A 24,999-nucleotide genomic window follows, 5' to 3' on the forward strand; every position below is an offset into this window, starting at 1 on the left:
ACAGAAAATCTCTCCAAATAAGCTTGCAGGAATATAATAGGATCTGGAATCTATTCCCTCCCACTGAGTACAAAGCCTGGACCTGAACAAAGCCCCTTTCCCACCCTTGGGTGTTTTGGCAAAAGCCTACATTGTATCTAAGGCTGGAAATTTATCAGGCTCAGTAAAAATGAGTCATTATCTTTATCTTTGCCCAGAGGTACTTTTAACTCTTCCATTAAGAACTATAGTGCTGAGTAACTTATCAAGGTCAGTGGTAGCCCCTAGGCTCCATAATTCCCTGTGCATCAGTGCCATCCAGCTCAATGTCTCTTTTACCTTGGACCCAATTTACACTGAAATTCTTTCTTTCCAGTATGGATTTCTCCTTGCTTTTCCCAAGAGACATCCTTAGCTCTTTGGAGAAACCTGTTTTCTCTTGACCAACGGGATTAGAACCTTCACTGGGTTTCATTCATGAAAACTAGGACGAGAGACTGAGCTGCCTATTTACCACTGAGCTACAATTCTTGGTATTTGGTTGGGAGAGACAGAATCACATTGTGTCGGCTAGGTAGAGTCAGTTTGGAGCCATCCTTCTTCAGTCTCCTGAAGCTTTATTTCACCACCTTCCTGGATCAGCTCTCATGCTGTTCTGTACTTGATAACTGTCTTGCTACATTTGTGTATTGGTGTACCAGCAGCAGAGCATGCGTGTAGATGGGGGAGGACTCAAAACTGCAGTGGTTTCTCTCCTTCCACCCGAGGGCCCCATTACTGAACTCAGCACTTACTTGGGCGGCAAGTGCTATTGCTCTTTGGGCCATCTCACTGGACCTTAAGCTCTCTGGAGGATTTTCTTTTAGAATTGTGTTTTGGGTAGTTTTTGCTTTGCTTGATTGCTTGTCTGGTTTTGGGTTGTTTGGTTGTTTGGTTATTTGGTTGGTTTTTGAAACGGATGGTCTGTTTAACATGTCTCTTTCTTCCTGAACTCAGTCTGAACAACATGCTGACCTTGACCTTAGTCGTTCACCTGCTACTACCTCCCTAATGCTAGTTTTAAGGATTGTACCTGCGCCATCTAGTAAACTACACTTTGTTTATGTGTTTCTTTGTTTGGTTGTTTTGGGGCAGGGTTTCATTGTTTAAGAGCCCTAGATGTCCCATAAGCTACTCTGTGGTCCAGTTTGGCCTCAACATCAAAGGTACCCCTGCCTCTCTTGAGATTTAGGTCTGTGCTACCCTGCTCAGCTCTGGTTTAATTATAAGACGGATCCTCACTCCATAGGCTTTACTGGTTTTTGAATTATTTATTTAGATGAGGGTAGCCTTGAACTCACTGACCCAGTCAACCTTGGACTCCTGAGGGGATGGATTAAAGGTGTGTGCCACAAAACCCAAGATAGAGCTGCTGTTTTAAGATGATTGATTTTATGGGGAGTGGTGCTTGTGTACAAATAGGAATGGATAACCCTCACAGGCCTGCTTCCCTAGCAGGTCAGAATGAGGTTTCAGGTTGGCTGGAACTGTAATCACAGATCATTTCAAGCCACCACATAGATGATAGGAATAGAAGATTGACAGGTGCTCACACTTTCTAAAGCAACCCTTCAACCCACGTCCCACTCTAGATTACATCTCCTTGAGGAAGGTTTTTTGGCTGATCCTAGTTGACTTACTCTCTGCTTCCTTGGGAGCCAAGGGCACCATCTCCCTCACACCCTCCTTTTTCTGTTTGCTTTCGTCCATTTAGGAAGCAGGCTTTGTAGAGATCACACAATACTATGGCTTACAATTTCGATGAACATGACCATGAACTGAGCATCCTATCTCAGGGATGTCCCAGCATCCTTGCTGCATGCCCCATCTTGTCTGCTGCAAAGAGAGTTGTAGGTAGAATTCCTGTATGTGGGGTAGCTCCCGACCATCTGAGTACATGCAGAACCCTGGCTAGTATAGTAATGGGGTCAAGCTATGCTCCGGCACCACCTCTAGAGTGGTTGATGCTGAAATTTATTGACCGAGCATCCACTTCATTCCTTGAGCTTCAATGTATAGTCCTGTCTCTGATATAGCAATCTGTTCCAAATCCAGTGAAAAAGAATATCTTCCAATTATGTCGTGTCTCTCATCAAAAACCAATTAAACCCTTACCTGATGCAAACTCTGGTCACATGAATAAAATCAAACAAGAAATAGTTATTCATAACAATAATCCTAGCCATAAGAAGGTTTCTGAGGCTGAAGGATTCCTAGAATTGGACCTCTAAAACAACCTTGGATTCAGAGCATGACATGGTCACTGGTACAACTTGAAAACTGAATAGATCTTATGCAAATGAAGGAATAAATGTACCCACATGGTGTTGTATGGTGTATTAACAAATGGAATGTTTTTTATTTATCCAAGAAACTTTTCGGTGTGTTTGTGTGTGTGAATGACGATGAGTGGGAAATTTGTTATCACAAGTCCTTCTGATTCAATGAGTGAAATGATTACAACTTTGATCTATAATTTAAAGGGTGGAGATTAAACCAGGAAATCCAATTCCGGTTTGGGTTTGAAGGGTGTGGCTACAATAGGGAGGGGCAAGCAGAGATATTTATAAAGGCTTCCATGGAGCCACATATCACAGTCAGAGGCTTGCATCTTAGAAAACTCCCTAATTCGGCTGGGATTTGGCAACATATCTGCATTTCTCAACTGGTATGTAAACCATTTTTTTTCCCTTGGGTCATGCAGTTTGATATAGAGAAATTCAGACTCCTTAGGAGGAACCTGTTGAGGATCTTGGGTTTCATTGCAAATGAAATTTTAGCCTCATCACCAATAATATCCCATGATAGCTTGTGTATATATTCCATTACTTTGCCTGACATAACTGTTTGAGACAAGGATTCTGTATGTTGTTCCAACTCTCTTTGAGCTGGCCATGTGCCTCCAGGTAAGCTCCAAATCAGACAATCTGATTAAAATGCTCCTTCATGTTTCCCCTTCACTGTAATGGTCTTTATTTTTTTGTGAGACCCTGGATTACACTGTAGACCTGTAAGCCAGGTACCTTTGATATCCTTCCACATCATATAGCTGAAATGACACATGTGATTTACTCATGTGTTTTGCCTTAGCTTTTCCATTGCCTCTTTTACACAAAAGTTTGCTCTGTTGACATATTCTACTTCCCAGACACAGGTAAGATTCAATCTTGTAGAAATGCACTGAAGTCATTCTGTTTTCTGGGAATTAATCTTGATCCATAACTCATGGATTTACATTGGTATGTTTGTTTCCTCGGTTTCTTTTTGTTTGCATAGGTTTGAGATATTTTATTTTGTTTTTGAGAAAGGGTCCTACATAAAATATTTTGATCTGACAATTATGTGAATATTTGCTTGATATAAAGACTTCCACGTTATCATTGTGGGAGCCTCTCTTTCCACTACCAGTTTAGGTTAAACAGGCAAATTGATTTCTCTGTTACTGTTAGAGCATTAGCTCAGAAGCTTAGTGGTTGATATAATGTTGAGGAAGTTGAATTAAGTTTGTCTTGAACGTGTATTCCTTTCTGACTTCTTGGCAGGAGTCTTTTGACTCGAGACTTTAGAAGATGAGTATTCAGACCGCAGCCACACTCAAGAAGCTGGCAATTCAGTCTCTGGTGAGAGATGAGGCTTTGGCCATATCCTCTCTGGAGGATCTCCCCTCTGTACTCTTCCCAGCACTGTTCAAGGAGGCTTTCAGTGGCAGACAAACCAAGCTCATAAAGGCAATGTTGGCAGCCTGGCCTTTCCCCTGTCTCCCTGTGGGGGCATTGATGAAGACGCCTAAACTGGAAATGTTGCAAGCTGTGCTAGATGGAATAGACATGCGACTGACTAAAGGGTTTCACCCCAGGTGAGCAAAGGTCAAGTATTATATAAGAGACCATGTGGGGTACACAGTAGAGATTGTGGAGTCATTGCGAATGACTTCTGATGGGATCACCAGACAGTGATTCAGGAACCTCATAGCTATTGTGTGCTTGAACTAAGGACAGTTATCAGTGGATTAGGGCTTTGATCCAAGCAGCCTCACAGTAGAATGTGCCTATCTATCCCTGCCATTCCTAAAACCATTAATAACGGGAATAGGGAGAAATAATGAGTAATTTAGAGGAAGGAAAGTGGTCAGGGCCACACATGCAGCTCAGAGAAAATTGTGCAGCATGCATGTGTGCACATTGCACTGTTGTTTAAAAAATATACAGCTTGGCAGGCTGAGGGGTATTTCACTATAGAGTCACTTAGTGAAACCTTACTGAGGGTCATCGCGGCTGCTGATACTTGACATGTGTTCACCCTCAGCAGGGGAAACCTTCAGGTTCTGGACCTGAGGAATGTGCACCATGCCTTTTGGAACATATGGGCTGGTACAGAGGACGAGAGCTGTTCTTCAGAGCCCTTGGATGAGAAGCCAGTAGTGAAGGTCCTTCCCAGATATGCAGTGAGGAGGCAGCTGAAGGTGGTAGCTGAGTTGTGCCTCAGGCCACGACTTGATGAAGCACAAGCAGCCTTCTTGAAGTGGGCCCAGCAGAGAAAGGACTCCCTACATTTGTGTTGTGCAAAGATGAAGATCTGGGCTATGCCCATGGACTTTATCAGCAAGATCTTGAATATATTTCATCCAGAGCATATTGAGGAATTGGAACTGAACACTCAGTGGAATTTGTACTAGCTGGCCGAATTTGCTTCCTGCTTTGGGCAGATGAGAAATCTTTGCAAACTCTTTCTGGCACCCCTCTACAAGAACGTCTTCAAGATTGACAATAGGACAGGAGACAGAGAAGAGCAGTATATCCAGGAGTTCATATCTGTCTTCTCCAAATTCAATTGTCTCCAGCATCTCTCCATGAGTGGTGTCCATTTCCTCAAAGACCACATGAATCAGGTCCTCAGGTGAGCAAGGATGGAAGACTGGGTCAGCTAGCAGAGCAAATTTTCCTCTTCCATTTAAAAGATTAGTGGTCCAGGGTGCCTGACTGTCAGTCACTGGGAACAAACATTTAGGGGCTCCTTAGAATATGTAAGTAATGTGTAGTGATTCCAAGTCTTAAATGAGCATTCCTGAAGCAGAGGACAAAAGGGACATAAGGAGTAGGTCAGATATGGTCAGGAGGGCTGGAAATTCTTCTTGGAATCATAGGCAATCAATCCATCACAAAGGGGACAGGAAGAGTTGAATGTACTTAGATCTTGAGGGACTCAGCAGCAATGTGAGAAGGTGAGCTGTCTGCTTAGATCTGTGGGCACAACCTTCCCTCTCCCCCTAGTTCTCCGTGAGTGAAATGCTTGACCCTCAGTAGGGCTGAGTGCATGAGACAAGAGGGAGTGTGGGCATCTGCATGATAGCATGAGTGACTGTGGAGAGGTCAGGGTGCAATGCAGCATTGACTGAGGCCACAGGTCATGTCCTTAGATCCTGTCAGGACTCTCCTGGTATGAAACTTCCTCCTTGTTATCCTGGGTTTTATAGGGTATAATGGTTTTCTGCTTGAGACTATGGCCAGCAGATCAAGTGTGGGTTTGACTTCACTAAGCTGATTCCAAAAGGAAGCATCTCAGATAATATCTGTGATCATTTGCTCACACTCAGCTTGGGGTCCCTGTTCCCTTCTAAGACATTGAATAGCCCACCCCATGCTCTTCATCACCATTTGCCAGAACTAACCCTCTGGTCCCCTTCATCTCTAGGCACCTGAGGACGCCACTGAGCTCCCTTTCTGTCACTCACTACCAACTTTCACAGTCAGACTTGGATTCCTTCTCCCACTGCCAGAGTGTCTTTCAGCTAAAACATCTGGAAATGAGAGGTGTGGTTCTAACAGATTTGGATCTGATGCCTATGAAATGTCTCTTCCAAAAAGTGGCAGATACTCTAGAAACTATGGATTTTCAGGGATGTAGGATGAAGGACTCCCAGCTCATTGCCCTCCTACCTGCCCTCACACATTGCTCTCAGCTCACCAAGATCAACTTCTACAACAATTGCTTCTCCATGCCCATCCTGAAGGACCTTTTGGAGCACACAGTCAACTGGAGCAAGATGAATGTGGAACAATACCCTGCCCCTCTGGAGTGCTATGATAGGTTGGCTCATGTCTCCAGAGTAAGATTTGCCCAACTTTGTCTGCAGCTCCTGGAAACTCTCAGGGCAATAAGGCAGTCCAAGAACATCTCCTTTGCTACAGATAATTGTCCTAAATGTGGTGAGGGCTGTGTCTATGGCCAAGGTGTGAGATTTTGTTTTTGCTGGCACTGAGCATGGATACAGGACTTCCTGATGTGAATAACGGACAGGACTGGGATACATCTCTCATGCATGGTGGTCAGAGACTGTGACTTCAGACACTTTATACATGCTTGGAAACAAAAGACTGTACAAGAACTGAGATCCTGGAAGCTGAGCTTGGCATGGGAAACAATCTGTTGGACTGTGTGAACAGAGGACTTGTGGAGTCAGGATGACAACTTGGCTGTTTTGAGTGACTTCTGCCAGGACAGATTAAGAGATGCTTTGTAATGGACTTGCCAACTTTTGTTCTGAACTGTAATGTCATGTCAATAAACAGAACCAGGCTTCTTTTTTTAGATGTCATTCCTGGTGTGTAACTAGCATAAAGTATCTACCTTTAATCATTCTGCAACAAATACCCTCTGGAGAGGGTCAAAATGAACACATGGATGCCAGACATGTAATGATTCAAAATCCTGGGTACATGGATAATGTTATAAGCTAAGGTGATTCACATATGGATCTCTAGGTTAGCATGTGCTGAAGAAGAATTCATAAGAACAACCTACATGTCTCTCACACTTCTTTTTTTATTCCTTCCCATCCCTCCTCTCCCTGCCTGCTATTCAACTTCACAGGCCTTGTTGCTTTGAACCTTTGAACTTGCTCCATGCTTGCCCACAGCAAACTCCTTTCATGCTCTACAGACAGACAACCAACCAAAGAAGCCAAACCCCACGTATTAAAGGAGGTGATTCCTGTTTTAATAGTACATTTTGCTAGAAAAGAGGGCCAAAGTTTGGTTTCAGCACTTTTATCATCAGATGCCTCCAGCTGGAACTCAAGCTTCAGGTGGTAGGTCCATCTCTTCAGATATCTGTGGATGCTGGCTTTTACACATTATGCACAATACATATGCATATACACCAAAATGAAAAAGTCTTAAAAAGCCCTCCATTTCACAAATATTTCACAAAATGAACTAATTTATTAAACTGAAGTTGCTTGAGTTGTGTGTGTCTCCAATGATTTCCCCCTACAGCACACTGTGAAGAGAATATGTGAAGTTTCAGGTGTATTAATTGAGCTTAGTTGTTGAGCAGCAGCCACCTAGTGTTGGGCTCCAATGGTTCAATCTCCTTGAGCCCTTATGAGACTAGGTTGGTTGATTCTGTAGGTTTTCTTCTGGTGTCCATGAACTCTCTGACTCCTTCAATATTCCCTCTAGTCTTCCACAAGATTCCCTGAACTTTGTCTAATATTTGTCTGTGGGTCTCTGCATCTGTTTTGGTCAGTGGCTGGGTGAAACCTCTCAAAAGATAGTTATTCTAGGATTCTATTTAGAGAATATCATTAATAATGTCAGGGCTCTTGAACTCATTGTAAAAGGTGACACTTCCTGAACAGAACACCCATAGATCAGGCACTAAGACCAAAACTTTTCAAGTGTGACCTCAAGAAAGTAGAAATACTCAGTAAGGCAAATACAGCATCAGTAGGTCAAAACAGTACCCTAAATAATGGCAAAAATATCTTCACCAGCTTTACATTCGACAGAGGGTTGATATCAAACAATGTAAATACCTCAAGAAATTAGACATCAAAAACCCAATACTCCATTTTAAAAAAATGGAGTACAGAATTCAACAAAGAATTTTCAACAGGAAAGCTCTAATTGCCAGGATATACTTAAGGAAATATCCAACATTCCTAGGAAAATGCAAATTGTAAGGAGTCTGAGATTCCTTCCTATACACATGAGCATGGCTAGGATAAAAACTGAAATGAGCACACATGCAGGTGAGGATTTGGAGCAAGGGAGACAATCTTGCATTTCTGGTGAGTGTGTAAATTTGCACACCATATTTGGAAATCATGCTGGGTGATTATCACAAATAATTTTACTTCAAGGCCCAGTTATACAATTCCTGGCCATAAACTCAAAACTTCTTCTGCCATAGCACAAGAACACTTGCTCAACTTCATTCATAGCACCTATATTCATAATAATCAGAAACTGTTAGCACACCACCTGTCTCTCACTGAAGAGTGGATAAGGAAAATCATGTACATTTCTGTCATGGAATACTAATCATATATTAAAAATAAGGATTATAATGCAATTTTCAGGCAAATAGATAGAACTCGAAAATATCCATTCTTAGTGAGGTCATTGTGACCCAGAAGAATGTGCATGCAATGTACTCACTAATACTTGGATATTAGCCATAGACTAATGGAAAAGCATGCTACAATCCAAACACTCAAAGAAACTAAGTAAGATTAGGGCCCTAGGTAAGATGATTGAATCTCACTAGGTAAGGTAAATAGAATCTATATTACTAGTGGTTGATCAGAGGGAACTGTATGGGTGCTGGTATGGGACACAAAGAGAGGTATGGAAATCAAGTGTGTTGGGAGGAGCTGCCTCCACTGTGCTGGGAGAGAGAAATACAATCCATTTGGGGGCATCTCAGGTACAAGACAGACACACAGGATGGGGCAGGCTCCTGGGAGTATATGGGAGTGACCTTGGCTGGAAACTCAGGAGCTGGGGATAGGGAGACTGAAAGTGGCCACTTCCTGTAGTCAGGCAGGATTTCCAGTGGGGGGAAGGTAACACCAACCCACCAACAAAACCTTCCATCTAAAATTTTCCCTGCCTACAATATGTGCAGGTATAAACCTGGAGCTGAGTTTGAAAGAATAGCCAACTATAGACTGGAGAAACATGAGGATTAACCCATGTCAGAAAGCCAAACTCTGACACTCTTGATGATACTTGGTTGTGCTTAAGAACAAAATCCTAGCATAACTGTCATACAAGAATCTTCATCCAGCATCTGGTGGCACCAGAAGGATATGCACAGCAAAACATTAGGCAGAATTCAGAGAGAGTTGGGGAAAAGTCAAAAGGAGGTTTGAGGGAGTCAGATGGTGTCAATTTACCACAAGGAGATCAAGAGAACCAAGTTTCCTGGACTCACTGGGGTTTATCAGAGACTGAACCACCCACCATCAAAGAGCATGCAAGGTCTAGACCTAGGTTCCCTGGACATATGGAGCAGATGCGAATCTTGGGCTTATTGCATGTCTCATAAAAACCAGACAGCAGGGTTTCTCTTATTCAACTTCATGGCCTTCCATGGGAAACTTTTCCCCAGCTGGGCTTCCTTGTCTGGCCCCAGTGGGCACGGATATATTTAGAGCTGATGTAAATTGGTGTGCCAGGGCATTGTGGAAACTGCTGGGGGTAGGGCATGTGTGCCTCTTCTTCTCTGGAGAGAATGGGAGCAGGAAATGAGGGGGAAAGAGTCACAGGGTAGGTATGGGAAGAAAGCAACTTCAGGATGTGATCAGGTGGTAAAGCGAATACACAAATGAATTAATGAAAACCCAAAGAAATGATAGATAGGGAGCTAGATATGTTTCACAGTTAAATGTTGCCTACTGCAAACTAAATAGAAACACATTCTATCTGAAAGATGGTAGCAACATGTTTTCTTAAGCCTCATATTTACACTAAAAATCATTAAATATGCTAATTTTGATATACATTAATGTAATGAGGATTGTGAAGCTTTGTGGCTACTGTTAGTATATACTTATACCTGATAATTAACATATGTAAATTATTCAAACAATGTTGTTTCAGTCAGACATCATGCTACATATATAAATAGCTAAGTTTATGTTTATTTTATTTTACTCTCTGCCCACTGCACATTTTTTTCTTTTTCCTCTCTTCTCTTTTCTTTTTTTAAAATTAGATGTATTCTTTATTTACATTTCTTTTGGGGGGAGGGCTTTGGATTTGTTTTTTTCAAGACAGGGTTTCTTTGTAGAGCCATGGCTGTCCTGGAATGCACTCTGAAGACCAGGCTGGCCAAGAACTCAGAAATCTGCCTGCCTCTGCCTCCCAGGTCCTGGGATTAAAGGTGTGCTCCATCATTGTCTGGCCTTTATTTACATTTCAAATGTTTTCTCCTTGCCTGGATCACCCCCTCCCAAAAGTCCCATTAGACCTCTTCCCTCCCCCTGTTCCCCAATCGAACGCCTCCTTTATCCTTGTCCTGATATTCCCCTACACTGCTGTATTGAGCCTTTCCAGGACCAGGGCCTTCTCCTTCATTCTCCTTGTGTTACAAGACATTTTATGAAAAAATTATTTTCAGTAAAGGAAAAAGAATGTAAAGGGGATGGAGATATAACTGAGCATCTTAGAGTACTGGATTCTCTAACGAATACATCCGGTTCATTTGCCTGCTTATATGTTGCAGCTTCTGTGTCCTGTATCCCCAGTGCTCTTAACTGCTGAACCATACATTCAGTAAATATGAGGTAAACATGATCAAGGATCAGCTTGGCACATAGTCTACAGATAAGCCAACAAGACAGGAGCTAGACAGGTAAAAGGCTCTTACCACACAAGGATGCAGAGGTATGGACTCTTTACTTTGCATGTAGCCTAGGTTATAGATGGAAACTCTTTTATCTAGGCAGCCATAAAATTAGTGCTGGGGTTCAATACAGGAAAGGATCTCAGTATCCAAATGTGAGAAGTAATATAGTACAGTCCTAGAAACTTGAAGGTTGTGAGCTGTATCACTCTTGATTATGAGAGCACCTGCAACATGGAGAAGGCCAGTGACTCGTTAAGGTGAGCCCCAGTCTTAAGGACAGTTTCTTCACAACCTTAGAACTGGCAAGCCTGCCCTGAGATTACTCACTAGGCACTTCTGGAAGAAAGTTCCCAGATATTCACAGGTTGAGGATCAAGCCTAATTGTTGCCAGTGTCCCGTGATAGCCAAATTTCTGAAGAAAATGTTGGGAGAAGCTGTTCTCAGAAGTTCCACTGGATTCCAAGCCTGTAGTCTGTGGCTTCTGCCTGTTAAATCCAATTGACAATCAAGGAAGTTAATGGTAGCTCACAGCTTTGGGCAGCAAACAGGTGTTCTGAGTCACACAATGTTCCTTCCAAGTTCCTACAGGTGTAGCTCAGGGGTGACAACAGAAAGGAATTGTGTGTGCAAGGAAGATGTTAGTGGCTATATTCTAAGGTCACAACTGTGAAGCAGCTGCTACACATTCATTGGTGCTAGAGGGCAGCAAGCTACCAGAATTATTATTCTCAGAACAACAGATCAGCAAAGGGGCTGGAGTATGTTGGCCAGAGAAAGAACAGGGCTTAGCAGCAGGATCGCATCCTCAGTCAAGTCCAGAGGAAACCCTCAAGGGCAGAAGTCACATAAACAAACAAACAAACAAGAAACAAACCAAAACAAGAAAACCTGCCAGGCTCCCTAACCTCCTACTCTGACAATCATGCAACAGAAGGCCAAAGTCACCAGGACAGGGCTCCTAGCACTTTGGAGAAACCATGCAGACCAAACATAAGAATCTACTGTGCCCCACCCTTTGCATGAACTTCTTCAAGGACACCCAGGACATGCTCCGCAGGGGGACACAGGTCAATCTCCGAAAATCTCTCCAAATAAGCTTGCAGGAATATAATAGGATCTGGAATCTATTCCCTCCCACTGAGTACAAAGCCTGGACCTGAACAAAGCCCCTTTCCCACCCTTGGGTGTTTTGGCAAAAGCGTACATTGTGTCTAAGGCTGGAAATTTATCAGGCTCAGTAAAAATGAGTCATTATCTTTATCTTTGACCAGAGGTACTTTTAACTCTTCCATTAAGAACTATAGTGCTGAGTAACTTATCAAGGTCAGTGGTAGCCCCTAGGCTCCATAATTCCCTGTGCATCAGTGCCATCCAGCTCAATGTCTCTTTTACCTTGGACCCAATTTACACTGAAATTCTTTCTTTCCAGTATGGATTTCTCCTTGCTTTTCCCAAGAGACATCCTTAGCTCTTTGGAGAAACCTGTTTTCTCTTGACCAACGGGATTAGAACCTTCACTGGGTTTCATTCATGAAAACTAGGACGAGAGACTGAGCTGCCTATTTACCACTGAGCTATAATTCTTGGTATTTGGTTGGGAGAGACAGAATCACATTGTGTCGGCTAGGTAGAGTCAGTTTGGAGCCATCCTTCTTCAGTCTCCTGAAGCTTTATTTCACCACCTTCCTGGATCAGCTCTCATGCTGTTCTGTACTTGATAACTGTCTTGCTACATTTGTGTATTGGTGTACCAGCAGCAGAGCATGCGTGTAGATGGGGGAGGACTCAAAACTGCAGTGGTTTCTCTCCTTCCACCCGAGGGCCCCATTACTGAACTCAGCACTTACTTGGGCGGCAAGTGCTATTGCTCTTTGGGCCATCTCACTGGACCTTAAGCTCTCTGGAGGATTTTCTTTTAGAATTGTGTTTTGGGTAGTTTTTGCTTTGCTTGATTGCTTGTCTGGTTTTGGGTTGTTTGGTTGTTTGGTTATTTGGTTGGTTTTTGAAAGGGATGGTCTGTTTAACATGTCTCTTTCTTCCTGAACTCAGTCTGAACAACATGCTGACCTTGACCTTAGTAGTTCACATGCTACTACCTCCCTAATGCTAGTTTTAAGGATTGTACCTGCGCCATCTAGTAAACTACACTTTGTTTATGTGTTTCTTTGTTTGGTTGTTTTGGGGCAGGGTTTCATTGTTTAAGAGCCATAGATGTCCCATAAGTTACTCTGTGGTCCAGTTTGGCCTCAACATCAAAGGTGCCCCTGCGTCTCTTGAGATTTAGGTCTGTGAAACCCTGCTCAGCTCTGGTTTAATTATAAGACAGATCCTCACTCCATAGGCTTTACTGGTTTTTGAATTATTTATTTAGATGAGGGTAGCCTTGAACTCACTGACCCAGTCAACCTTGGACTCCTGAGGGGATGGATTAAAGGTGTGTGCCACAAAACCCAAGATAGAGCTGCTGTTTTAAGATGATTGATTTTATGGGTGTGGTGCTTGTGTACAAATAGGAATGGATAACCCTCACAGGCCTGCTGCCCTAGCAGGTCAGAATGAGGTTTCAGGTTGGCTGGAACTGTAATCACAGATCATTTCAAGCCACCACATAGATGATAGGAATAGAAGATTGACAGGTGCTCACACTTTCTAAAGCAACCCTTCAGCCCACGTCCCACTCTAGATTACATCTCTATGAGGAAGGTTTTTTGGCTGATCCTAGTTGACTTACTCTCTGCTTCCTTGGGAGCCAAGGGCACCATCTCCCTCACACCCTCCTTTTTCTGTTTGCTTTCGTCCATTTAGGAAGCAGGCTTTGTAGAGATCACACAATACTACGGCTTACAATTTCGATGAACATGACCATGAACTGAGCATCCTATCTCAGGGATGTCCCAGCATCCTTGCTGTATGCCCCATCTTGTCTGCTGCAAAGAGAGTTGTAGGTAGAATTCCTGTATGTGCGGTAGCTCCCGACCATCTGAGTACATGCAGAACCCTGGCTAGTATAGTAATGGGGTCAAGCTATGCTCCAGCACCACCTCTAGAGTGGTTGATGCTGAAATTTATTGACCGAGCATCCACTTCATTCCTTGAGCTTCAATGTATAGTCCTGTCTCTGATATAGCAATCTGTTCCAAATCCAGTGAAAAAGAATATCTTCCAATTATGTCGTGTCTCTCATCAAAAACCAATTAAACCCTTACCTGATGCAAACTCTGGTCACATGAATAAAATCAAACAAGAAATAGTTATTCATAACAATAATCCTACCCATAAGAAGGTTTCTGAGGCTGAAGGATTCCTAGAATTGGACCTCTAAAACAACCTTGGATTCAGAGCATGACATGGTCACTGGTACAACTTGAAAACTGAATAGATCTTATGCAAATGAAGGAATAAATGTACCCACATGGTGTTGTATGGTGTATTAACAAATGGAATGTTTTTTATTTATCCAAGAAACTTTTCGGTGTGTTTGTGTGTGTGAATGACGATGAGTGGGAAATTTGTTATCACAAGTCCTTCTGATTCAATGAGTGAAATGATTACAACTTTGATCTATAATTTAAAGGGTGGAGATTAAACCAGGAAATCCAATTCTGGTTTGGGTTTGAAGGGTGTGGCTACAATAGGGAGGGGCAAGCAGAGATGTATATAAAGGCTTCCATGGAGCCACATATCACAGTCAGAGGCTTGCATCTTAGAAAACTCCCTGATTCGGCTGGGATTTGGCAACATATCTGCATTTCTCAACTGGTATGTAAACCATTTTTTTTCCCTTGGGTCATGCAGTTTGATATAGAGAAATTCAGACTCCTTAGGAGGAACCTGTTGAGGATCTTGGGTTTCATTGCAAATGAAATTTTAGCCTCATCACCAATAATATCCCATGATAGCTTGTGTATATATTCCATTACTTTGCCTGATATAACTGTTTGAGACAAGGATTCTGTATGTTGTTCCAACTCTCTTTTAGCTGGCCATGTGCCTCCAGGTAAGCTCCAAATCAGACAATCTGATTAAAATGCTCCTTCATGTTTCCCCTTCACTGTAATGGTCTTTATTTTTTTGTGAGACCCTGGATTACACTGTAGACCTGTAAGCCAGGTACCTTTGATATCCTTCCACATCATATAGCTGAAATGACACATGTGATTTACTCATGTGTTTTGCCTCAGCTTTTCCATTGCCTGTTTTACACCCAAGTTTGCTCTGTGGACATATTCTACTTCCCAGACACAGGTAAGATTCAATCTTGTAGAAATGCACTGAAGTCCTTCTGTTTTCTGGGAATTAATCTTGATCCATAACTCATGGATTTACATTGGTATGTTTGTTTCCTCGGTTTCTTTTTGTTTGCATAGGTTTGAGATATTTTATTTTGTTTTTGAGAAAGGGTCCTACATAAAATATTTTGATCTGACAATTATGTGAATCTTTGCTTGCTATAAAGACTTCCACATTATCATTGTGTGAGCCTCTCTTTCCACTACCAGTTTAGGGTAAACAGGCAAATTGATTTCTCTGTTACTGTTAGAGCATTAGCTCAGAAGCTTAGTGGTTGATATAATGTTGAGGAAGTTGAATTAAGTTTGTCTTGAACGTGTATTCCTTTCTGACTTCTTGGCAGGAGTCTTTTGACTTGAGACTTTAGAAGATGAGTATTCAGACCGCAGCCACACTCAAGAAGCTGGCAATTCAGTCTCTGGTGAGAGATGAGGCTTTGGCCATAACCTCTCTGGAGGATCTCCCCTCTGTACTCTTCCCAGCACTGTTCAAGGAGGCTTTCAGTGGCAGACAAACCAAGCTCATAAAGGCAATGTTGGCAGCCTGGCCTTTCCCCTGTCTCCCTGTGGGGGCATTGATGAAGACGCCTAAACTGGAAATGTTGCAAGCTGTGCTAGATGGATTAGACATGCGACTGACTAAAGGGTTTCACCCCAGGTGAACAAAGGTCAAGTATTATATAAGAGACCATGTGGGGTACACATTAGAGATTGTGGGGTCATTGCGAATGGCTTCTGATGGGATCACCAGACAGTGATTCAGGAACCTCATAGCTATTGTGTGCTTGGACTAAGGACAGTTATCAGTGGATTAGGGCTTTGATCCAAGCAGCCTCACAGTAGAATGTGTCTATCTATCCCTGCAATTCCTAAAACCATTAATAACGGGAATAGGGAGAAATAATGAGTAACTTAGAGGAAGGAAAGTGGTCAGGGCCACACATGCAGCTCAGAGAAAATTGTGCAGCATGCATGTGTGCACATTGCACTGTTGTTTAAAAAATATACAGCTTGGCAGGCTGAGGGGTATTTCACTATAGAGTCACTTAGTGAAACCTTACTGAGGGTCATCGCGGCTGCTGATACTTGACATGTGTTCACCCTCAGCAGGGTAAACCTTCAGGTTCTGGACCTGAGGAATGTGCACCATGCCTTTTGGAACATATGGGCTGGTACAGAGGACGAGAGCTGTTCTTCAGAGCCCTTGGATGAGAAGCCAGTAGTGAAGGTCCTTCCCAGATATGCAGTGAGGAGGCAGCTGAAGGTGGTAGCTGAGTTGTGCCTCAGGCCACGCCTGGATGAAGCACAAGCAGCCTTCTTGAAGTGGTCCCAGCAGAGAAAGGACTCCCTACATTTGTGTTGTGCAAATATGAAGATCTGGGCTATGCCCATGGACTTTATCAGCAAGATCTTGAATATATTTCATCCAGAGCATATTGAGGAATTGGAACTGAACACTCAGTGGAATTTGTACAAGCTGGCCGAATTTGCTTCCTGCTTTGGGCAGATGAGAAATCTTTGCAAACTATTTCTGGCACCCCTCTACAAGAACGTCTTCAAGATTGCCAATAGGACAGGAGACAGAGAAGAGCAGTATATCCAGGAGTTCATATCTGTCTTCTCCAAATTCAATTGTCTCCAGCATCTCTCCATGAGTGGTGTCCATTTCCTCAAAGACCACATGAATCAGGTCCTCAGGTGAGCAAGGATGGAGGACTGGGTCAGCTAGCAGAGCAAATTTTCCTCTTCCATTTTAAAGATTAGTGGTCCAGGGTGCCTGTCTGTCAGTCACTGGGAACAAACATTTAGGGGCTCCTTAATATGTAAGTAATGTGTAGTGATTCCAAGTCTTAAATGAGCATTCCTGAAGCAGCGGACAAAAGGGACATAAGGAGTAGGTCAGATATGGTCAGGAGGGCTGGAAATTCTTTTTGGAATCATAGGCAAACAATCCATCACAAAGGGGACAGGAAGAGTTGAATGTACTTAGATCTTGAGGGACTCAGCAGCAATGTGAGAAGGTGAGCTGTCTGCTTAGATCTGTGGGCACAGCCTTCCCTCTCCCCCTACTTCTCCGTGAGTGAAATGCTTGACCCTCAGTAGGGCTGAGTGCATGAGACAAGAGGGAGTGTGGGCATCTGCATGATAGCATGAGTGACTGTGGAGAGGTCAGGGTGCAATGCAGCATTGACTGAGGCCACAAGTCATGTCCTTAGATCCTGTCAGGACTCTCCTGGCATGAAACTTCCTCCTTGTTATCCTGGGTTTTATAGGGTATAATGGTTTTCTGCTTGAGACTATGGCCAGCAGATCAAGTGTGGGTTTGACTTCACTAAGCTGATTCCAAAAGGAAGCATCTCAGATAATATCTGTGATCATTTGCTCACACTCAGCTTGGGGTCCCTGTTCCCTTCTAAGACATTGAAAAGCCCACCCCATGCTCTCCATCACCATTTGCCAGAACTAACCCTCTGGTCCCCTTCATCTCTAGGCACCTGATGACGCCACTGAGCTCCCTTTCTGTCACTCACTACCAACTTTCACAGTCAGACTTGGATTCCTTCTCCCTCTGCCAGAGTGTCTTTCAGCTAAAACATCTGGAAATGAGAGGTGTGGTTCTAACGGATTTGGATCTGATGCCAATGAAATGTCTCTTCCAAAAAGTGGCAGATACTCTAGAAACTATGGATTTTCAGGGATGTAGGATGAAGGACTCCCAGCTCATTGCCCTCCTACCTGCCCTCACACATTGCTCTCAGCTCACCAAGATCAACTTCTACAACAATTGCTTCTCCATGCCCATCCTGAAGGACCTTTTGGAGCACACAGTCAACTGGAGCAAGATGAATGTGGAACAATACCCTGCCCCTCTGGAGTGCTATGATAGGTTGGCTCATGTCTCCAGAGTAAGATTTGCCCAACTTTGTCTGCAGCTCCTGGAAACTCTCAGGGCAATAAGGCAGCCCAAGAACATCTCCTTTGCTACAGATAATTGTCCTAAATGTGGTGAGCGCTGTGTCTATGGCCAAGGTGCGAGATTTTGTTTTTGCTGGCACTGAGCATGGATACAGGACTTCCTGATGTGAATAACAGACAGGACTGGGACACAACTCTCATGCATGGTGGTCAGAGACTGTGACTTCAGACACTTTATACATGCTTGGAAACAAAAGACTGTACAAGAACTGAGATCCTGGAAGCTGAGCTTGGCATGGGAAACAATCTGTTGGACTGTGTGAACAGAGGACTTGTGGAGTCAGGATGACAACTTGGCTGTTTTGAGTGACTTCTGCCAGGACAGATTAAGAGATGCTTTGTAATGGACTTGCCAACTTTTGTTCTGAACTGTAATGTCATGTCAATAAACAGAACCAGGCTTCTTTTTTTAGATGTCATTCCTGGTGTGTAACTAGCATAAAGTATCTACCTTTAATCATTCTGCAACAAATACCCTCTGGAGAGGGTCAAAATGAACACATGGATGCCAGACATGTAATGATTCAAAATCCTGGGTACATGGATAATGTTATAAGCTAAGGTGATTCACATATGGATCTCTAGGTTAGCATGTGCTGAAGAAGAATTCATAAGAACAACCTACATGTCTCTCACACTTCTTTTTTATTCCTTCCCATCCCTCCTCTCCCTGCCTGCTATTCAACTTCACAGGCCTTGTTGCTTTGAACCTTTGAACTTGCTCCATGCTTGCCCACCGCAAACTCCTTTCATGCTCTACAGACAGACAACCAATCAAAGAAGCCAAACCCCACGTATTGAAGGAGGTGACTCCTGTTTTAATAGTACATTTTGCTAGAAAAGAGGGCCAAAGTTTGGTTTCAGCACTTTTATCATCAGATGCCTCCAGCTGGAACTCAAGCTTCAGGTGGTAGGTCCATCTCTTCAGATATCTGTGGATCCTGGCTTTTACACATTATGCACAATACATATGCATATACACCAAAATGAAAAAGTCTTAAAAAGCCCTCCATTTCACAAATATTTCACAAAATGAACTAATTTATTAAACTGAAGTTGCTTGAGTTGTGTGTGTCTCCAATGATTTCCCCCTACAGCACACTGTGAAGAGAATATGTGAAGTTTCAGGTGTATTAATTGAGCTTAGTTGTTGAGCAGCAGCCACCTAGTGTTGGGCTCCAATGGTTCAATCTCCTTGAGCCCTTATGAGACTAGGTTGGTTGATTCTGTAGGTTTTCTTCTGGTGTCCATGAACTCTCTGACTCCTTCAATATTCCCTCTAGTCTTCCACAAGATTCCCTGAACTTTGTCTAATATTTGTCTGTGGGTCTCTGCATCTGTTTTGGTCAGTGGCTGGGTGAAACCTCTCAAAAGATAGTTATTCTAGGATTCTATTTAGAGAATATCATTAATAATGTCAGGGCTCTTGAACTCATTGTAAAAGGTGACACTTCCTGAACAGAACACCCATAGATCAGGCACTAAGACCAAAACTTTTCAAGTGTGACCTCAAGAAAGTAGAAATACTCAGTAAGGCAAATACAGCATCAGTAGGTCAAAACAGTACCCTAAATAATGGCAAAAATATCTTCACCAGCTTTACATTCGACAGAGGGTTGTTATCAAACAATGTAAATACCTCAAGAAATTAGACATCAAAAACCCAATACTCCATTTTAAAAAAATGGAGTACAGAATTCAACAAAGAATTTTCAACAGGAAAGCTCTAATTGCCAGGATATACTTAAGGAAATATCCAACATTCCTAGGAAAATGCAAATTGTAAGGAGTCTGAGATTCCTTCCTATACACATGAGCATGGCTAGGATAAAAACTGAAATGAGCGCACATGCAGGTGAGGATTTGGAGCAAGGGAGACAATCTTGCATTTCTGGTGAGTGTGTAAATTTGCACACCATATTTGGAAATCATGCTGGGTGATTATCACAAATAATTTTACTTCAAGGCCCAGTTATACAATTCCTGGCCATAAACTCAAAACTTCTTCTGCCATAGCACAAGAACACTTGCTCAACTTCATTCATAGCACCTATATTCATAATAATCAGAAAATGTTAGCATACCACCTGTCTCTCACTGAAGAGTGGATAAGGAAAATCATGTACATTTCTGTCATGGAATACTAATCATATATTAAAAATAAGGATTATAATGCAATTTTCAGGCAAATAGATAGAACTCGAAAATATCCATTCTTAGTGAGGTCATTGTGACCCAGAAGAATGTGCATGCAATGTACTCACTAATACATGGATATTAGCCATAGACTAATGGAAAAGCATGCTACAATCCAAACACTCAAAGAAACTAAGTAAGATTAGGGCCCTAGGTAAGATGATTGAATCTCACTAGGTAAGGTAAATAGAATCTATATTACTAGTGGTTGATCAGAGGGAACTGTATGGGTGCTGGTATGGGACACAAAGAGAGGTATGGAAATCAAGTGTGTTGGGAGGAGCTGCCTCCACTGTGCTGGGAGAGAGAAATACAATCCATTTGGGGGCATCTCAGGTACAAGACAGACACACAGGATGGGGCAGGCTCCTGGGAGTATATGGGAGTGACCTTGGCTGGAAACTCAGGAGCTGGGGATAGGGAGACTGAAAGTGGCCACTTCCTGTAGTCAGGCAGGATTTCCAGTGGGGGGAAGGTAACACCAACCCACCAACAAAACCTTCCATCTAAAATTTTCCCTGCCTACAATATGTGCAGGTATAAACCTGGAGCTGAGTTTGAAAGAATAGCCAACTATAGACTGGAGAAACATGAGGATTAACCCATGTCAGAAAGCCAAACTCTGACACTCTTGATGATACTTGGTTGTGCTTAAGAACAAAATCCTAGCATAACTGTCATACAAGAATCTTCATCCAGCATCTGGTGGCACCAGAAGGATATGCACAGCAAAACATTAGGCAGAATTCAGAGAGAGTTGGGGAAAAGTCAAAAGGAGGATTGAGGGAGTCAGATGGTGTCAATTTACCACAAGGAGATCAAGAGAACCAAGTTTCCTGGACTCACTGGGGTTTATCAGAGACTGAACCACCCACCATCAAAGAGCATGCAAGGTCTAGACCTTGGCTCCCTGGACATATGGAGCAGATGCGAATCTTGGGCTTATTGCATGTCTCATAAAAACCAGACAGCAGGGTTTCTCTTATTCAACTTCATGGCCTTCCATTGGAAACTTTTCCCCTAGCTGGGCTTCCTTGTCTGGCCCCAGTGGGCACGGATATATTTAGAGCTGATGTAAATTGGTGTGCCAGGGCATTGTGGAAACTGCTGGGGGTAGGGCATGTGTGCCTCTTCTTCTCTGGAGAGAATGGGAGCAGGAAATGAGGGGGAAAGGGTCACAGGGTAGGTATGGGAAGAAAGCAACTTCAGGATGTGATCAGGTGGTAAAGCGAATACACAAATGAATTAATGAAAACCCAAAGAAATGATAGATAGGGAGCTAGGTATGTTTCACAGTTAAATGTTGCCTACTGCAAACTAAATAGAAACACATTCTATCTGAAAGATGGTAGCAACATGTTTTCTTAAGCCTCATATTTACAATAAAAATCATTAAATATGCTAATTTTGATATACATTAATGTAATGAGGATTGTGAAGCTTTGTGGCTACTGTTAGTATATACTTATACCTGATAATTAACATATGTAAATTATTCAAACAATGTTGTTTCAGTCAGACATCATGCTACATATATAAATAGCTAAGTATATATTTATTTTATTTTACTCTCTGCCCACTGCACATTTTTTCTTTTTCCTCTCTTTTCTTTTCTTTTTTTAAAATTAGATGTATTCTTTATTTACATTTCTTTTTGAGGGAGGGCTTTGGATTTGTTTTTTTCAAGACAGGGTTTCTTTGTAGAGCCATGGCTGTCCTGGAATGCACTCTGAAGACCAGGCTGGCCAAGAACTCAGAAATCTGCCTGCCTCTGCCTCCCAGGTCCTGGGATTAAAGGTGTGCTCCATCATTGTCTGGCCTTTATTTACATTTCAAATGTTTTCTCCTTGCCTGGATCACCCCCTCCCAAAAGTCCCATTAGACCTCTTCCCTCCCCCTGTTCCCCAATCGAACGCCTCCTTTATCCTTGTCCTGATATTCCCCTACACTGCTGTATTGAGCCTTTCCAGGACCAGGGCCTTCTCCTTCATTCTCCTTGTGTTACAAGACATTTTATGAAAAAATTATTTTCAGTAAAGGAAAAGCAATGGAAAGGGGATGGAGATATAACTGAGCATTTTAGAGTACTGGATTCTCTAACGAATACATCCGGTTCATTTGCCTGCTTATATGTTGCAGCTTCTGTGTCCTGTATTCCCAGTGCTCTTAACTGCTGAACCATACATTCAGTAAATATGAGGTAAACATGATCAAGGATCAGCTTGGCACATAGTCTACAGATAAGCCAACAAGACAGGAGCTAGACAGGTAAAAGGCTCTTACCACACAAGGATGCAGAGGTATGGACTCTTTACTTTGCATGTAGCCTAGGTTATAGATGGAAACTCTTTTATCTAGGCAGCCATAAAATTAGTGCTGGGGTTCAATACAGGAAAGGATCTCAGTATCCAAATGTGAGAAGTAATATAGTACAGTCCTAGAAACTTGAAGGTTGTGAGCTGTATCACTCTTGATTATGAGAGCACCTGCAACATGGAGAAGGCCAGTGACTCGTTAAGGTGAGCCCCAGTCTTAAGGACAGTTTCTTCACAACCTTAGAACTGGCAAGCCTGCCCCTGAGATTACTCACTAGGCACTTCTGGAAGAAAGTTACCAGATATTCACAGGTTGAGGATCAAGCCTAATTGTTGCCAGTGTCCCGTGATAGCCAAATTTCTGAAGAAAATGTTGGGAGAAGCCGTTCTCAGAAGTTCCCCTGGATTCCAAGCCTGTAGTCTGTGGCTTCTGCCTGTTAAATCCAATTGACAATCAAGGAAGTTAATGGTAGCTCACAGCTTTGGGCAGCAAACAGGTGTTCTGAGTCACACAATGTTCCTTCCAAGTTCCTACAGGTGTAGCTCAGGGGTGACAACAGAAAGGAATTGTGTGTGCAAGGAAGATGTGAGTGGCTATATTCTAAGGTCACAACTGTGAAGCAGCTGCTACACATTCATTGGTAGTAGAGGGCAGCAAGCTACCAGAATAATATCTCAGAGCACCAGATCAGCAAAGGGGCTGGGGTATGTTGGCCAGAGAAAGAACAGGGCTTAGCAGCAGGATCGCATCCTCAGTCAAGTCCAAAGGAAACCCTCAAGGGCAGAAGTCACATAAACAAACAAACAAGAAACAAACCAAAACAAGAAAACCTGCCAGGCTCCCCAACCTCCTACTCTGACAATCATGCAACAGAAGGCCAAAGTCACCAGGACAGGGCTCCTAGCACTTTGGAGAAACCATGCAGACCAAACATAAGAATCTACTGTGCCCCACCCTTTGCATGAACTTCTTCAAGGACACCCAGGACATGCTCCGCAGAGGGACACAGGTCAATCACAGAAAATCTCTCCAAATATGCTTGCAGGAATATAATAGGATCTGGAATCTATTCCCTCCCACTGAGTACAAAGACTGGACCTGAACAAAGCCCCTTTCCCACCCTTGGTTGTTTTGGCAAAAGCCTACATTGTGTCTAAGGCTGGAAATTTATCAGGCTCAGTAAAAATGAGTCATTATCTTTATCTTTGACCAGAGGTACTTTTAACTCTTCCATTAAGAACTATAGTGCTGAGTAACTTATCAAGCTCAGTGGTAGCCCCTAGGCTCCATAATTCCCTGTGCATCAGTGCCATCCAGCTCAATGTCTCTTTTACCTTGGACCCAATTTACACTGAAATTCTTTCTTTCCAGTATGGATTTCTCCTTGCTTTTCCCAAGAGACATCCTTAGCTCTTTGGAGAAAACTGTTTTCTCTTGACCAACGGGATAAGAACCTTCACTGGGTTTCATTCATGAAAACTAGGACAAGAGACTGAGCTGCCCTTTTACCACTGAGCTACAATTATTGGTATTTGGTTGGGTGAAACAGAATCACATTATGTCGGCTAGGTTAGAGTCAGTTTGGAGCCATCCTTCTTCAGTCTCCTGAAGCTTTCACCACCTTCCTGGATCAGCTCTCATGCTGTTTTGTACTTGAGAACTGTCTTGCTTCATTTGCTTATTGGTGTACCAGCAGCAGAGCATGCGTGTAGATGGGGGAGGACTCAAAACTGCAGTGGTTTCTCTCCTTCCACCCGAGGGCCCCATTACTGAACTCAGCACTTACTTGGGCGGCAAGTGCTATTGCTCTTTCGGCCATCTCACTGGACCTTAAGCTCTCTGGAGGATTTTCTTTTAGAATTGTGTTTTGGGTAATTTTTGCTTTGCTTGATTGCTTGTCTGGTTTTGGGTTGTTTGGTTGTTTGGTTATTTGGTTGGTTTTTGCAAGGGATGGTCTGTTTAACATGTCTCCTTCTTCCTGAACTCAGTCTGAACAACATGCTGACCTTGACCTTAGTCCTTCACCTGCTACTACCTCCCTAATGCTAGTTTTAAGGATTGTACCTGCGCCATCTAGTAAACTACACTTTGTTTATGAGTTTCTTTGTTTTGTTGTTTTGGGGCAGGCTTTCATTGTTTAAGAGCCCTAGATGTCCCATAAGCTATTCTGTGGTCCAGTTTGGCCTCAACATCAAAGGTGCCCCCGCCTCTCTTGAGATTTAGGTCTGTGCTACCCTGCTCAGCTCTGGTTTAATTATAAGACAGATCCTCACTCCATAGGCTTTACTGGTTTTTGAATTATTTATTTAGATGAGGGTAGCCTTGAACTCACTGACCCAGTCAACCTTGGACTCCTGAGGGGATGGATTAAAGGTGTGTGCCACAAAACCCAAGATAGAGCTGCTGTTTTCAGATGATTGATTTTATGGGGAGTGGTGCTTGTGTACAAATAGGAATGGATAACCCTCACAGGCCTGTTGCCCTAGCAGGTCAGAATGGGGTTTCAGATTGCCTGGAACTGTAATCACAGATCATTTCTAGTCACCACATAGATGATAGGAATAGAAG

General features: G+C 42.9%; 2 protein-coding genes across 2 annotated transcripts; both read left to right on the plus strand.

Annotated features, from left to right (window-relative positions):
* Positions 1-3,587: 3,587 nt before the first annotated feature.
* LOC127696278 (PRAME family member 8-like) lies at positions 3,588-6,277 on the plus strand. The gene is given in 3 exon segments (XM_052198845.1): positions 3,588-3,874; positions 4,324-4,914; positions 5,710-6,277. Coding segments are annotated over 3 exon segments (1,446 nt in total).
* A 9,025-nt stretch (positions 6,278-15,302) lies between these two features.
* On the plus strand, positions 15,303-18,002 carry LOC127696422 (PRAME family member 8-like). The gene is made up of 3 exons (XM_052199172.1): positions 15,303-15,601; positions 16,051-16,641; positions 17,435-18,002. The coding sequence occupies exons 1-3, from the start codon at positions 15,315-15,317 to the stop codon at positions 18,000-18,002; spliced, it is 1,446 nt and encodes a 481-aa protein (XP_052055132.1). The 5' UTR covers positions 15,303-15,314.
* The last annotated feature ends 6,997 nt before the right edge of the window (positions 18,003-24,999 follow it).

This window comes from Apodemus sylvaticus, chromosome 11 (genome assembly GCF_947179515.1).
Source record: "Apodemus sylvaticus chromosome 11, mApoSyl1.1, whole genome shotgun sequence".
Lineage (NCBI taxonomy): Eukaryota > Metazoa > Chordata > Mammalia > Rodentia > Muridae > Apodemus > Apodemus sylvaticus.

What these genes read in the sequence shown, in the direction of transcription:
- LOC127696422 (XM_052199172.1), top strand. Translation starts at nt 15,315, where the DNA reads ATGAGTATTCAGACCGCAGCCACACTCAAGAAGCTGGCAATTCAGTCT. An exon ending in ACTAAAGGGTTTCACCCCAG is followed by an intron (nt 15,602 to 16,050) that starts GTGAACAAAGGT and finishes GTTCACCCTCAG; the next exon opens with CAGGGTAAACCTTCAGGTTC. An exon ending in CACATGAATCAGGTCCTCAG is followed by an intron (nt 16,642 to 17,434) that starts GTGAGCAAGGAT and finishes CTTCATCTCTAG; the next exon opens with GCACCTGATGACGCCACTGA.